Source organism: Tasmannia lanceolata, unplaced genomic scaffold, assembly GCF_043159265.1.
Source record: "Tasmannia lanceolata isolate RefF3 unplaced genomic scaffold, GAP_Taslan_0.1 ptg000006l, whole genome shotgun sequence".
NCBI lineage: Eukaryota > Viridiplantae > Streptophyta > Magnoliopsida > Canellales > Winteraceae > Tasmannia > Tasmannia lanceolata.
In genome coordinates this window covers 14268236-14283645 of record NW_027518683.1, presented here as the reverse complement: position 1 = coordinate 14283645, position 15410 = coordinate 14268236, and the positions used below count along the sequence as shown (strand labels likewise).

At 38.5% G+C, this 15410-nt stretch overlaps 2 protein-coding genes and 1 non-coding gene across 7 annotated transcripts; 2 read left to right on the top strand and 1 right to left on the bottom strand.

Annotated features, from left to right (window-relative positions):
* Positions 1-176: 176 nt before the first annotated feature.
* Positions 177-4480, top strand: LOC143879824 (basic leucine zipper 9-like). 2 transcript variants are annotated; one of them, XM_077382438.1, is made up of 6 exons: positions 177-504; positions 1930-2053; positions 3061-3223; positions 3328-3403; positions 3665-3790; positions 3917-4480. In XM_077382438.1, exons 1-6 carry the CDS (start codon positions 319-321, stop codon positions 4265-4267), a joined length of 1026 nt encoding a protein of 341 aa, XP_077238553.1. In that variant the 5' UTR covers positions 177-318; the 3' UTR covers positions 4268-4480. The 2 variants fall into 2 exon arrangements, with proteins under 2 accessions (XP_077238553.1, XP_077238554.1); XM_077382439.1 differs by having other exon boundaries at positions 179-504; positions 1933-2053.
* Positions 4481-4841: 361 nt separating this feature from the next.
* Positions 4842-13846, bottom strand: LOC143879825 (Reticulon family protein). Of its 4 annotated transcripts, none has more exons than XM_077382441.1 (4): positions 13626-13846; positions 10752-10893; positions 8982-9040; positions 4842-5087 (listed from the first exon to the last, which is right to left on the bottom strand). In XM_077382441.1, the coding sequence occupies exons 1-4, from the start codon at positions 13787-13789 to the stop codon at positions 5000-5002; spliced, it is 453 nt and encodes a 150-aa protein (XP_077238556.1). In that variant the 5' UTR covers positions 13790-13846; the 3' UTR covers positions 4842-4999. The 4 variants fall into 4 exon arrangements, with proteins under 4 accessions (XP_077238556.1, XP_077238558.1, XP_077238555.1 ...); XM_077382443.1 differs by having other exon boundaries at positions 8982-9051; positions 13626-13843; XM_077382440.1 differs by having other exon boundaries at positions 4842-5124; positions 8982-9051; positions 13626-13842.
* LOC143880499 (small nucleolar RNA snoR137) lies at positions 8256-8376 on the top strand. The gene has a single exon (XR_013251730.1). It is a non-coding gene; the product is annotated as a small nucleolar RNA snoR137 (small nucleolar RNA).
* Positions 13847-15410: the final 1564 nt, after the last annotated feature.

Genomic DNA, 15410 nt, shown 5'->3' with positions numbered 1-15410 from the left:
GTCTCTTCCTTCCTAGCAGCTCCTCTTCAAATATTACCCGAGAAAACATATGCGCATGTTAGCAAGAGGAACAAAAATTTACCGGAAGCACTGGTAATGGCATTTTTAGTGAATAGTCCTCAAAACAAACGCATTTATGCAGCATGCTTTTCCGAACTGATCTGGTTAGTGACTTTTCTTCCTTGCGAAGATATCCTCCTAAGATTGAGAGCTCCTTTTAGCTAATAAAGCAGATCTCATCTGCATAAAATGTAGAGTAATTCGAGAGAAAATCTACTCGCTCTCGTTTATAATCCATCTCTTGAGATACAGAAAACCATGAAGCGGAGCTCTTCTTCGGATTGGGATTTAGAGGAGTTTTTAGGGCCCGAAATGAACGATAGTCGGAGCTTTAAAGATGAGAGAAATGGCGGAATTAGGGTTCAGAAAGCTAGGGTTTTCGCCCCTGGTTTGTTCGCCCAGGACTTTTGCTTCAGCGATTTCAGCTTCGATTTCGTAAACGAGGTTAGTACTATCCCATATTCCCATTTGTATTTGTTTTCTTTCCCCTGTAGGATTTCTGTTTTTTTGGTTTGTTTTCTGAATTGACCAAAAAACCCTTGTGTGTGTATAAGTCAATTATAGCCGTTTAGATCAATTCTAACGATCCAGATTGGTTCCAACACGGTGACGTTTGTATATAAATCGGACCTTAGACCCACGTGGTCTTGTTTTTTATAGGCCTTAGGGAAAGGATCAAATCTATGTCCCACCCCGTTAAGATAAAAGGATCCGTCGGACCATCCCGGTCCCTTGACAAACCTAGCCTCTAATTTGTCGCTGAGAAGATTTTGATTTGGATTTCTCACATTTGTAGCCCTTTTTGCATTGTAATTTAATTTGTTCCAGGATCAAATTCTTGGATTTCCAATTCAACAACTGATAGTGAAAAAAAATCGGATTTCCAAATATTCTGTGCAAATAAGAAATTGGAAATCCACAGATGTGGCAGTTTCCTTCACCCTCTTTGCTCCTCAGCCTCTCCCCTCCACTGGGAAGTACCTCCTTCCCTCTCTGTCTCCCTCAACATAAGCTGCCGGATCTATTCATTTTGTATTTAAAACTCAATTCCAAATCCAAATACAGTATACAAGGTATCCAAACGGGCCTTAAGGGATTTGCTAGGCAATTTCGTAGAAAACCATTTCACGGCTTTTTTTGCATCCACACAGGCTCATTTTTCAACAGATTTTGTCTTATTTATTTAAGTCATCCGAGTTGGCTGTTCACTGATGCAAAAGCCCACCAAGAAATGGCTTTCCGGGAAATTGCCCAGCAAATCCTCAAATTTATAGTTTGAAAATAATAAACAAGACTAAATTCATTAGCAAATCCTCAAATTTATAGTTTGAAAACAATAAACAAGACTAAATTCATTGGAAATACCTCAACAAATCAAGGGTTATAAGAACTCCACAAATAAATAACAAAATAACAGATAAAAGGAGAGATTAGTCTAAAACAATAACGAGGCTTAGATCCATCAAGCAAACTATTACACTTCCACGTGGCAGTGTTAAAAGATTTATGGCTGGTGGGCATCACATTGGATAGATCATAGATGAACATCAAACTATCCTCACCATTGGATCTTTTTTCTGTTGATTAGATTGCTTCTACTGTTCCTTGGCCTCTGATCAGTGTGATTTTTATAAAAACTCTCTGAAAGAGATGCACTCTCATTGGCTGTTGGATCAAGGACCCACACAACGAGAGACCTTTTTTTTTATTATTCAGCTTCCATCACTTCAGCCAATAATAACTTTGTTTCCTAACCTGCGTCTCCAACTACCATTTCTCCTACAAACTTTTTCTCTGTTCTTCTGTTAATCTTTTTCAAAAATTTATGAGAACGGATAATGAAATGTCTGGTATGGCGTGTGAAACTAGCAGGGTGCAAGTAACAGCTATTCAAGTTGTGGGCAGTTGACGGCAGATCTTGGGTGGTCCCACAATCTCACTCCCAGGCAGCCAAGCATTTCTGCAACGATCGATACACAATCATCAATCTATGGTATCAATGGTTTGGATTTTATTATCATTGAAAAATGCTAAAAAGCGGGTAGCTGCAAGGTTCTTTCCTAAGAGTCAGTTTTTGGGTCCCACACGTGTCGATCAGCTCCGTTGATCCAACGATCAGATATGTTTTTTTTTTATTTATGACACAGGGCATCTCCTCCCCAATTTTTAGGGTGGGACTATTCCCTACGGATGCACGCAATCACCCGTAAACCACGCGCATTGGATAAGCCCGGGGGACTCGAACTCATGTCAATGCAGAGCATACCCATGACTCTAAGCCAAAGAGCCACACCCGTACGGTCTACACTTGTGATCGGATCCGTTGATCCAACATACAACCACAGATCTAGCCGATTTTCATTGAGATCACCTAGATCGGATGATCCGTCCGCAATTGTCTGCCTAGTCGTTCTCTATATCTCAACGAACAATGTATCTTTAACTAGGGCTAGTACATTCAAACTGAAAAAATGCAAACACCATCTTTCAAGAAACATTTGGCTGTTTTGTCAAGTATGGCCATTTGATGTTCTAGATGGAAAATCTCGTATTTTGACATTTAGCTTCAAATATAAGAATATGTCGAGTATAAAAAGAGTTGGCAAGAAGCAGACAAGCAAGCCCATTATGTAACTCAACACTCATCACTCATTCATTGATTCGAGTTACATCCATCACTAGGCTGAATTCTAAATTAAAAAATTTAGATCCTTTAGATATTGTATATAGGCATTGTAAGAATTCAACTCATCTGGGATCTTTTGTATCTAGATTTTAGATTTTAGATTTTGTATCTAGGGATAGGGTTGGTACTTTGTTCTTTTGATTGTAATATCTTTTTATCTTAATACACCAGGAGGGGTCCTGCCTAAACCCAGCTTACCTACCCAAAAAAAAAAAGTATAAAAAATTAAGAAGTGTTTGAATTTTTCAGAAATGGTATTTAGTTAGTGCATATAAAGTGTTTTGTTGACATGGATGTAGTGGGTCTTTGAACAGCTGGAAGTCTAACTTCACCTCACAAAGGTGGTAATGGAGATAACCAAACAAGGGGAGCAACAAGTGGTTCTTCCAGGGAGCAGTCAGATGAGGAAGACTTGGAAATAGAAGCTGGATCTTGTGAACAAAGCACAGGCAGTGTTGATATAAAACGTAAAAAGAGGTACACTGATAGAGTCTCTTTGTTAGTTACAGAAGAGAATGAAAATCTGAAAGGAAAGCACTGTTGTGTAGCTCATGAATTTGTGTTTGTTGCTATGGTGATAGGATGGTGTCAAATAGGGAATCTGCTAGACGGTCAAGAAGAAGAAAGCAAGCACATTTGGTTGATCTTGAGTTGCAGGTACCTACTAATTTTCCTTGTACTCTCTGCCTATGCCTTTCATTTCAGTGTTTGATAATAGAAATGTTAGGAAGACCCAGCTAAATGAACTTCTGCATCGCCAAAATGAGTGATTCTCCACAATACAATTTTGAGTCCGATAATCAGTTTTGGACTAACAACTGATTCTCAAAATCCAAAACAAAAAGAGCCTAATTCAACTGGAACCCAGTCTACAAGTCCCTTCAATCATTGTTTGATTATTTGAATTTATTTCCACAGGTTGATCAGCTAAGGGGAGAAAATTCTTCTCTATTCAAGCAGCTTACGAATGCGAATCACCAATTCACTGATGCAGCTACAGATAATCGGGTGCTTAAATCAGATGTGGAAGCTCTGAGAATAAAGGTACAACCCATTTTCATACCATTAGAGTTAGCTCTGCAGCTGAAAACCATGAACCCAGACCCTGGTCCCAAAATTGGAATAACAAAAGAAGCCATCTCTAAAGATATTTTGTATGGTGGCTTACAGGTAAAGATGGCTGAGGAAATGGTTGCTATGGGGTCCCTGACTTGCAGTTTGAGTCATCTCCTTCAAAACCACACTGGAACACCACAACAACAACTTAATGCCTGGAATTTTGCGCCACCGACAATAGGAATGCAAGACATTAGTATAACAAGTTCTGGACAAGTGCCGACCGTTGAATTAGGAAATGGTGAGACGCATGATGGGAATATCAGGAATATATTGAATCAAAGTCCTTCAATGCAGAGGATTGAAAGCTTGGAACACTTGCAGAATAGAATTTCCTGCGACGCAGGGAACTGCGGATCGGAGATTTGGTCATGGGACTCCCATGTGACTCAGGCGTCCAAGTAGTGATAAGGCCACTGGAATTATCAGCAGAGAGCTTATGTTCATCAGGTTCCTGTGTTTTGAGTTCTGTCAAACAAACCTGTTTTACTTTTTCATGTTCATTTGCATTAGTCAAGGATTCAAGGCTTTGATCTCTCATATTTGTACCCTTATGCCCTGTTTGTTCTGGATTCTGAAGATCGGTTTTGACTCTAAAACTGATTATTTGGCTCAAAATTCCTTAGTCACAATGATCCTTGAATTCTGGGTTTGCTTTGTGGGCCTGTTAGGTTTGCAGATGAAAGAGAAGAGAATGAAACTGAATCATTGGAATGGGGATTCCACGAACCCATTTAGCCTGCTGATTCTTGTGAGTATGATTTGTCCCAGCTTGAGCTGGAATCATACTAACTCTGTTTTTTAGGGTGAGCAGGGTTCAGGGATGAAACTCATTTAGACTTTCTTATCCACAAACCAAACCACAATTACAGATTTGTGACAAATCCATTATCAAGTGACTGGTTCATTGCTAGTTCTGGTAGTTTATTACTTGGCACCTAATTTTAGAATATAGATATCTTGTAATAAAATCAGAGGCTACAGTAAGTACACATCGGTATTCTTTCCATGACATTTTTCTTGTCAAAAACCAATCACATTACTCGGCAAATAAATGAGCCATAGCCGTAGAAGTTTTTACAAAGAAATAGCCAATCGAATGATTTTATACAAACCGGGACTTTCGAATGGACGATACTAACCCGGAAGATTAGATATATCTTGCAGTCCAGCAGAGTCTCTTCTTTTCAGAAATGGAGGGGAGCACGTATTGCTAGGTTGGGAGCTTTGAGCAAACATGTACAGAGAAAACAACCACAACCCTGTTTCAGTTAATACACCAACAAGCAATTCAGTTTTTCAAAAGAATACATTTGGAAAAGAAGTTTGTAAAGAAATTAAAAAATATATATTATTATGAAGAAAGAGAAAATTGGCATTTTATCAAATATTTGGGGAGGACCTCAAGTTTGAATATAAAGTTCAAAGGCTTTAGACCTATTAGCTTGGTGCGGAATTTTTTTTTTTTTTGCATGGATATTAGTACGGATGAACATGACGAGGTCTTATTTCAAGACTGACTGATGTAAAAAGAAGAGTTACCCATAACCTATCTTGGGCTTCCACTAAGATTTGGGATATCAGGACCATATCTTTGGGACCCGGTCATTGAAAGAATAGAAGGAAAACTAACTTCTTAGAAGATAAGATATTTCTCGTTTGGCGGAAGAATCAGTCTTGCTAAAGCAACATTGGCGAATATCTCAGTTACTTTGTCATTATTCAAGCTATCATAAAAAAAAGCAAGTAGAATGGAAAAGCTACATGTGATTTCCATTGGGAAGGAGGGGAAACAAACAAAAAACCAAGCACCTTATGAAATGGAAGAAAGTGTAAATCAAAAAAGCAAGGCAGTCTCATAATTGGGAAGCTTAGGTTGAGAAAAGAAAGCATTTCTACGAAAATGATTGGAGGTGTGGAGAAGAAAAGATAACAGTTACGGCACAAAAAAATGAAGAAAATTATGGGAAGGAGAGAGAGAGAGAGAGAGAGAGAGAGAGAGAGAGAGAGAGAGGACCCACCAATAGGCAAAGATCTGGGTACATGTCATTCAATTTGTTGTTAAAAGTCCTTATATGAATCTAGAGTTAGATATAGGGTGTGAAAGGGGGAGATGATATTAGGTTTTGGGAGGATCTATGGTTAGGTGAGTCACCATTACGCCATGCATTTCTAGATCAATGGGAGTTTCTGAGTTCTGACTATATTGAGAGAATGAGGGATGAGTCAATTGCTTCATATTTACACTTCGGAGAAACGTAAAACAAAGTGAAATTAACAACCTTTCTGCTTTCTTAATGATTCCAAGCAACACTAACATCACTTGCCAAAAATCCAATTAGAGGATTTGGACCTAGGACATTCAAGGTGTTTTTTCCATTCAATGTTTCTTTCACAACTTGTTGGATTTGAAGGGATTAAGTCTTCAATTGCGAACCTTTAGCGGGCTATCACTCCCCCTAGAGTGGTAGCCTTCACATGGATGATAGTAGCAAGAAAGATTGACACTTGCAAATAGGCACAAAAGAAAAATATTTCGCCAAGCTAGTAGATACATTTTTTGCAGGAGGGGAGAGGAAATTTTAGATCACTTAATGTTACATTGCCCCATTCCCATGTAAGTTATGGTGCACCATCTTAAAGCATTACAGTGTTTCAATAGGAGTGCAACTCAGGTCGGGTTGAGGCCAACCCAAACCCAACCTGAGGAACCATTTACTCCACTTGAACCCCACCCAAGGAAACCCTTTTTTCCAAGCCGAACCCGACCCAACCCGAGTTTTTAAGCTTACTAATATAAAAAAAATGATAAAAAGGCTTCACTCGGGTCGGGTTTGCCAAGCCCTCAACCCGAACCCGAACCCGACTTTTTTTTTTCGGGTTGAACCTAGCGGGTTCAGGTTCAACCCGACCCGACACCCCTATGTTTCATGGGTATTCCCGAGCTCAATTGAGAAAGTAATTCCTGATTGGGGTGGGAGGTCCTTTGGAAGCGCCAAATTTTATTTTATTTTTTGGAGTCTTATCCCATTTGTCATGGTTTGGCTAGTAAAGAAGGAAAGAAATAATTGAACTTTCAATGATAAGAATAAGACATTGGGTTGAGTGATAATGGAAACAAAGATAGATCAAATTCTTAAGGAAAAAACTTAGCAAGATATTGTCTTCTCGCTCAACGCAAGAGATACTTAGGAATTTAAGAAATTTCATTAGGGAAAAAAGATCCAAATCTATTGCCAACCCTAAATAGGGGCCTCCCCCCTCAAGGATAAATAAATATCACTTTTGATGGGAGTCCCAAAGGAGGAGGAGGGGAGTTAGGAGTGTGGGGGTGTTCTGCAATTCAAATGGACCACGTGATAAAGGCATTTTTCGTGTCCACCAAGGCCTTTTTCGTCGCTAAACGGACAATTACTAATAGGATACTCAACAAATGTGATGTCATGGGAGAATAAAGAGTCAACGTAACCGTGGAGACTAGCTGGAAGCATTTTGGAAATTTTGGATTTGTGCAGCAAGATTCATCCAAAAAATCGACATAAACTCAGATCTGTAAATGAAATGGCAGATCAGTTGGAAAATAAAAGGGTAGAGAGGGAAAGTTTATTAATTGTTGATTTGTTTCCTCTATAGTGTTAGCATTGCAGCGGTTCAGGTTTGATGGATTGCAACAGAAATTTTGGACTGTTGGGTTTCAATGCAATTCAGTTGTTAGCTGAAGATTGTTTTAGGATGGTGATGTTCATCCATGACAGTAGGCACAGATGTATAAAACAAACGGAAAGTTTAGGCCCTGTTTGTTTAAGATTATGACGACTGATTGTGAGTGCTAAATCGATTATTGGACTCAAATTTAAATGTATTGTTAAGTCCAATAATCAGTTTGGCACTTACAATCGGTTGCCATAATCTTAAACGACCAGGGCCTCAATAATTGGCGATTTGTTTCCTCTATAGTGTTGGCATTTCAGTGATTCAGGCTTGATGGGATCTCAACTCACTCAACTCAACTAAGCCTTTGTCCCAAACTAGTTGGGGTCGGCTAAAGAATGTTAAATTTTAATGCAATTCTTAGCTGATGAATGTTTTAGGACTGAAGAATGTTTTAGGACGGTGATTTTGATACATGACAGTTGGCACAGATGTATTTTGGGATACCTCACCCTGTTCGGACTATGTATAATTTCGGTTTCTATTGCAAAAACAATATTACTGTTGCTGCTATAAAAACAATGCTGCAGTAAGTTCCACATGTTTTGATGCTCTGAAAAAAACCACCAAATTATAGAATAATGGGAAGAGGAGATGAAAGCATGACCAATATGAGGTTGATAACCCATAAAAAGGAACAAAAATATTCCAGCGAAGGAACGATGGTCTTAGGAATCAACTGTTTGTACAAATCTTATTAAAATAAGAAGAGTTTTTCGTACGTAGCACAATCCATCGCCGGTATTAAACAGCATGATGTTGATAATATCGTAGCATCATGTTACCTGTCTCTTGGTACATTTATTTCTTAAATTTCCTTGTTGGTTTTCTTTTTTTCCTCTCTTTGTATCCATTGGGCTGACTCCCTTCTTTTTATTAATAAATTCTTGCTACCGTTCCAAAAAAAAAAATCCCTTAAAAGTACTTGGTATAGACTATAGATCACAAAATTGAATTATGCAGTTGCTAGTGCAAATTGACAAACATTAGCAAATTGTAGTTATTATGAAACACCATGGAAAAAAAATAAGAACTTACATTTATCATCAAAAGCCGATTAAATCAAGACAAATGACAGGAGAATGAAAAGTGGTGGAAGAAATTTTGGTCATTCTTCTCTCTGAATGATAATAAGAAGATTTAGCAGACCTAAGAAAGCGCCATTGTCAATTGAAGCTTTTGCGAAAAGAAAATACTGAATTCACGGGAATCATTCACTATTTGATCAAGAAAGAACATAACCTATGATATCCAGATACTTCTTACATCCATGTGATCCCAACGTCATACTCACAATGACTCAAGTTTGTGCGCTGTGTGTGTGTGTGTGTGTGTGTGTGTGTGTGTGTGTGAGAGAGAGAGAGAGAGAGAGAGAGAGAGAGAGAGAGAGAGAGAGAGAGATTCATACCAGCATAAGCAACAGTAGCACCCGAGGCCAGTCGCCCCAAAGCTGACAGCAGAAAAAGACTAAGGGCCACCTTAAAATAAAAAAGAAAAGTAAATAAGTAAACAAGTATTATCGTAGTTCATCAGAAATGTAGAAGAAGACAACAAACAAGAATAGCAGTATGAACATTCCTGCAAAGATAACACACATTGAAAAGCACAAAAGGGGCCCTAATTTTCTGAAACTTTGTCCGGAAATTTGGTTGAATAAGACTAACCTACTATGGTGTATGTTTCTTTTAATGATAACTCATCATAAAATCTAGATATTACATCCCCATTACAGCAAAGCCTCATTTCATGAGACAAATTATGTGATTCTATAGAAAAGAGGAGTCGTAAGACCAGCCATGTGACTAGGATTGTTAATGGGGTCATGGATTCACATCAATTATCATCCTAGCTGGGGCCCAATCGTGCACGTGGCACATCAGTGAGGTGGAATGGACTGTTGATCCTGTAGGTCACCAGGGGACCAGACAAGAATACCCCACCCACATTAAATGAAGATCCTATCCCTCAATCAAGGCATGCAAATATGAGCAGTGCAAATGTTTTGAGAAAATAGACAAAAAAACTTCTGATCAAACAAATATGAGCATACAGTTAGCATGTTTCCAGCCATCCTCGTATGATCTCAGTGCAAATTTTTTTATCATCACATGGACTACGTGCATGGTGAGCCCGTGATTGGAAAAACTAAATGCTTAATCATGCAACTACGTTTAAGTGTAACAGCCACCGGTTACATAAATGAAATGTAAAACGCACAGTAACAACATCAGGCATGCAATCCAGAAAATCAAATACAAAACCTCATTAGTTGATTCAGTACACCATCCCGTACCCAAACAATTGTCATTTTTAGGAACAGAATGCAAAAAAACAGGAGAGAGAGAGAGAGAGATTACATTGGGGAGCAGAGGTGAAAACAAGGTGAGCGAAAGCAAGGGCACCCCTTTGTGGCCTTAAAAGAGGAGTTATGTTGGGGAGCAGGGGAGTGTGAGGGTTTTCTGCTATTCAAATGGGCGTGTGGGGGTGTTCTGCTGAAATGCTAACACTAGAGTGGAAACAAATCACCAATTATAAAACTTTCCTTCTCTACCCTTTGATTAGTGACGATGAGAAAAATAAAATTTTAAGGCCACAAAGGAGTGTCCTTGCTTTCGTTTTGTTTGGATAGCAATCACAGAAGGACACGAAAAATGCCTTTATCACGTGGTCCATTTGAATTGCAGAACACCCCTACACTCCCCTGCTCCCCAATGTATCTCCTCTTTTAAGGCCACAAAGAAGTGCCCTTGCTTTCGCTCACCTTGTTTTCACCTCTGCTCCTCAATGTAACTATTCTCTCTCTCAATCAATCAATTGTTCCTATTTTTTTGCAGTCCGTTTCTTATAATGACAACTGTTTGGGCGCAGGACGCTGTACTGAATCAACTAATGAGGTTTTGTATTTGATTTTCTGGGGACTAGGTGATTTGTTTCCTCTTGATCAAATAATGAAAACAAGATGAGTTCGCCCGGCTGTCAATTCCCGAAAGCTCTCAACAGCTAATTAAAAAGTGAAAACAAGGTGATTTCGCCCCATTATCAAAACATGGTCGCGCGGATCTAAGTGTGTGCGTGTGCGTGCACAGGCGCTGTGTATGACATATATATTCAAACACCTACACAGATACAAACTGTAACGAGCAAAAGGCAAAGACAAAACAATTGCATTGATGATGACCTTAAGAAACAGCCTCTTGTCATGCCCAGTTGCTGCAACCCTTAGCACAGACTCTGCCGCTCCTATCGTATTAGCCATGCACGCGACAATTCCATTAGCAGTGTCCTGAGAAATCTGCCATTCAAGAGGATCCACAGGCACCCTACATGCAATTACACCTTCAATAAATGAATATTCCCCCAAAATTACTTTCCTAAATTGCAATGGAAATTTGTATAAACCAATAGCTGCAGAAGGAAACTTTGTGTCTTAGAGATTAAGAGGTGACTGTAACAATATGCCAACAGTTCAGTCCCTTCTTTTTTCTACTTGCCTATACGGAATAAAATAACAAAACATAAATAACAACTACAACAAAAGGAACATCATCCATGGATTAGTGCTTGGATTCATGGTAAATGGCCTTCCTAGATTGGAAAGGGACTAACTTAAAATAGTTTCCGGATTTACAAATCAAAGGCAGTTCAGTCATGTGAAAATGCCAATATGATTTTCAAATAAAAAACATGCCAACAGTCCAGTCATGCCTTTAAGATAAAATCCTCCCAAATTTACAAAACATATAAGTAGATAAAAAATGACTTTCAAATTTCATAAGAATTTGAATATTATTAGCTTAAGAAAAAAAATCAGAACATCTATGGACATGCCCACTTACATATATGGTACTGCACATGATATGCACCCACACATAAGATTTTGGAGCTCTAGATATCATATCTGGACCCAAAATAGCATTGTTGTATGAGTAACATGAAACCATGACAACATAATTAAAGTGGAAACTTTAAGATTTAACTACGAAACCTGAAATATTACTATTGTGACAAAGCTCTTGAACTTTGCTTATATTGAGAAAATTACACAATATTATACATGTACAGTGAGTAAAGAAAGATCTTTAAATAGAAATGGAAAAGCCTCCTTCATAAGATAAGTTCTAACTTCAAAAAACTTCCCACATATGCTTCATGTATATGATGGTCTCTGAAATAAGCCTGCATCTCAGTAAGGCCAGTCCTAAAACATAGAATTGGCAAACTTTCTGAGCTCAATCAAAGAGCTTACGAGAAAATAACAACATGAAAGTAGGAAAATAAATGACCTAGATGTACAATAATTACCGAAATTTAAGTTTTTTACAGGCAAGTCCTCAATAAATTCCTCACCAGAACCCTAAAACCCATGCCATATGCAGCTTCCATGCTTGTTACTAGGTTGCATGTTTGTCACTTTTGCTTGTGTTGACCATCTCGGTCTCTTTTTCTATTTTAATAAAATTACCATCATTAAAAAAAGGCTAATATAATGAAATTGCTGCAAGAGTTCCCCAAAATCAAGAACCATGTTACAAATGTGAAACAACCAGTTACTCCAAAAGCTTAAGTTGTTAGACTTTGATTTAATCATTTATACTTCAAACCAAGGTTTTAAATTTCGGAATTGGTTTCGGTCGGCACAGAAATGGAAACATTTCCGTTTTAGTGGAAATTTCAGTGGAAATCTTGTAAAATCATGGAAACATATGGAAATAAATGCAAATGATGAAATTTTACGATGAAACTTTAGGAAATGCTAGAATAAGCACAAATACATACTTAGAAACCATCACATAAGCAAGAAAGACATCCATAATGGCTTAATCACATTGAACACCTAGTGACATGCGTTATCGCACACGTCTAGAACAGTAAAGTCAATAAAGTACAATGTAATGAAGTACAAGAAAATACAATGACTAGTCTTTCCTCTAATGACCTCAACTCTATGTCAATATCACATACAAATTAGGGCAGGATTTTTATAAGAAATTACAATGACCGGTCTCCCCTCTAATGACCCCAACTCTATGTCACAGCTCAGGGCAGGATTTTGATAAGAAAGTACAATGACCAGTCTCCCCATTAATGACGCCAACTCTATGTCAATATCACATACAGATTAGGGCAGGATTTTTGTATGGTTTTGAGAAAAAATCGGTTTATAAGCTGTAAATCATAACATCTTTCCAATTTTGTTGTTTTGACCCTTTCGGTCAAATTTTGGAGGAAAGAATGATGTGGAAGGAATTCATTAAGATTACATTTTGGTGGGGATGGAAAAGAAAACATTTTGGTCATTTCGGAGGAATTTAAAACAATGGTGAGAACAACCAATTACTCCAAAAGCTTAAGTTGTTAGAGTTGGTGTTATATAAACATTTATACTTCAACAACAAAAATTTCCCAAAGCAACACGAATGTCATAATTTTAATAGAAGGAACCCTACATTCAACCAAATTTTACCGAAATCCCTACAACAGTCATCAGTTATCTATAACAAACGAAGTATGATCTGATTCACATGGATGAAATCAAACAACAAATCAAAAACAGAAAGCCTACCTCTCAACATAAACCCTGAAATTAAGACTAATTACCAAAATTTTCTCAGAATTGAGGCCAGCCCAAACAAAATCCTCAACTATGATAGCATCAAATCTCCCAAAAAATGAAGATTTACTGAAATTTTCCTAAAATCGACGCCTTGTAAAAATTAAAAAAAAACTTGGAACCCTAACCTTTAATTCTCTTAGCCACAATTGCCATATAATCTAAACTAATCAGTGAAAAGCGTGCTCCCAAACCCTAAAATGAGCTAATTAATCAGAAAATCTTAAACCCAACAATAACAACTTAACAAGCACTATGAAAAGAAACCCAAAACAATTTGCCATCCAGCAATTCAAATATTGCCCAGAAAGAAAAACAAAACAAATAAATAAGGACGAAATAGAGATTTAAAAACCAACATAAAGACAAGAAGAAAAAACTTTAAAATAGAGGAATTCAATTCATTCGAACAATAGAGAGAGAGAGAGAGGGAGGAGTTACGAGATGTTCATTTGACGGAAGAGCATGCCGAGGATAGCGAGAGAGCAAAGGAGAACGATAAATACGTCCGATACGAGCGAAACTAAGCTCGATTCCCGATACGCGCAGTGATAATACACCAAACTTCCGCATATCAACCCTACAAACGCCTTCCCGATTTCCATCTCCCTCTACTCTCTCTCTCTCTCTCTCTCTCTCTGTCTCTCTGGTCGCTGTTGTGAGAATCATGAGGAGGGAGATTTAGAGTTAAGTTACCAAAATGTCCCTGTTAGCATAAGCTGGAGAGGGCTCTTTGTGAGGACTTTCTGAGTAATTTTCAACAGTCCCACGTGATGTCAATTGTTCGGCATGTTTCATCAGGTGGGCCCATCCATTAGCATACAAATCGACATTGTTTACCAATTCAGCGGTGCAACTCAGGTCGAGTTGGATCGGGTTGAGGGCCTTGAGGCTAGTCCTAAGTCCTAACCCAACCCGAGATAGCATTCCCTCAACCCAACCCAGCCCAACCCAACCCGAGTTTCGGGTTGAGGATGTTCAACCCTAACCCAACCCGCCTCTAAATCTCTCAAACCTAACCCAACCCATCTAATCTGAAAATGGGTCGGGTTGGGTTCGGGTTCACCTTGGGCCAAACAGAAAAATACAACAACCTAAAGAAAATCAATATAAAACTACGAGATGAAGGTCGGATTTGGGACGCGCTGCCAGGGCCCCAATTCTGACCCAACTCGAAATTAGGCCCGTTTGGATACCTCATTTTTGTATTTGGATTTGGAATTGAGTTTTGAATACAAAATGAATAGACCCACATGAGAGAGGCAGAGAGGGAGGGGAGTGCTTCCTACTGGAGGGGAGAGGTTGAAGAGCAAAGTGGGTGAAGGAAACTGTCAGATCTATGGATTTCCAATTACTTATTTCCACAGCATATTTGGAAATCTGATTTTTTTTCACTGTCACTCACTGATTTGGAAATCCAAAGGATTTGTTCCGGATCCAAATCACAACACAAAAGGGCTGCAAATGTGAGAAATCCAAATCAAAATCTTCTCTAGCATCCAAACAGGCCCTAAGGGAAATGATAAGTGCACCCGTTTACATTACTTGGGACACCCAGCTACTGTTAATCTGTGACTGCAAAGGGGCTGATGTACTTCAGATTTGAAGGAATGAAGTGACATGATTGCCACGTACAATTCAGCCGGGTGTCCCAAGTGATGAAAATGGGCGCATTTATCATTTCCCCCAAATTAAATAGGGTTGGCTTTTCCTAACTGTTGGCTTTCCCCAACCCAACTTAACTCGAGCCAAAACCGGGTTGAGCATGACCAAAGTTGCACCTGACCTGTTTGGATTGTAGGAAAAACATTTCTTAAGGAAATTTTTTCTATTTCCATGGTTTAGAGGCAAATGACATTTTTAGGCTACTGATGTTGGCACACCATGTTTTGATAATTGCACTAAACTCACATGTTTTTATTATGGGAAGTGATATATCCGCCCCTTTTTATTACTTGGGATACCTTAGGGCAGTGTACATGGCAATCAGCCCAATTGAATCCTTTTAATGGAAGTACATCAGTACATCAGCCCTATGCAGTCATTGATACACTGCTGCCGGGTGTCCCAAGTAATCAAGAGGGGCAGATTTATCACGTCCTTTTTATTCTTTAAGCAGCTATCAAAGGTTATTTCAGTTATTGAGGAGCTCCTAAAAGCCAATTAATGAAGAAAAGACAGGACAAGTTTGTGCAGTTACTAAAATTATTTTAATCTGCCGAGGCC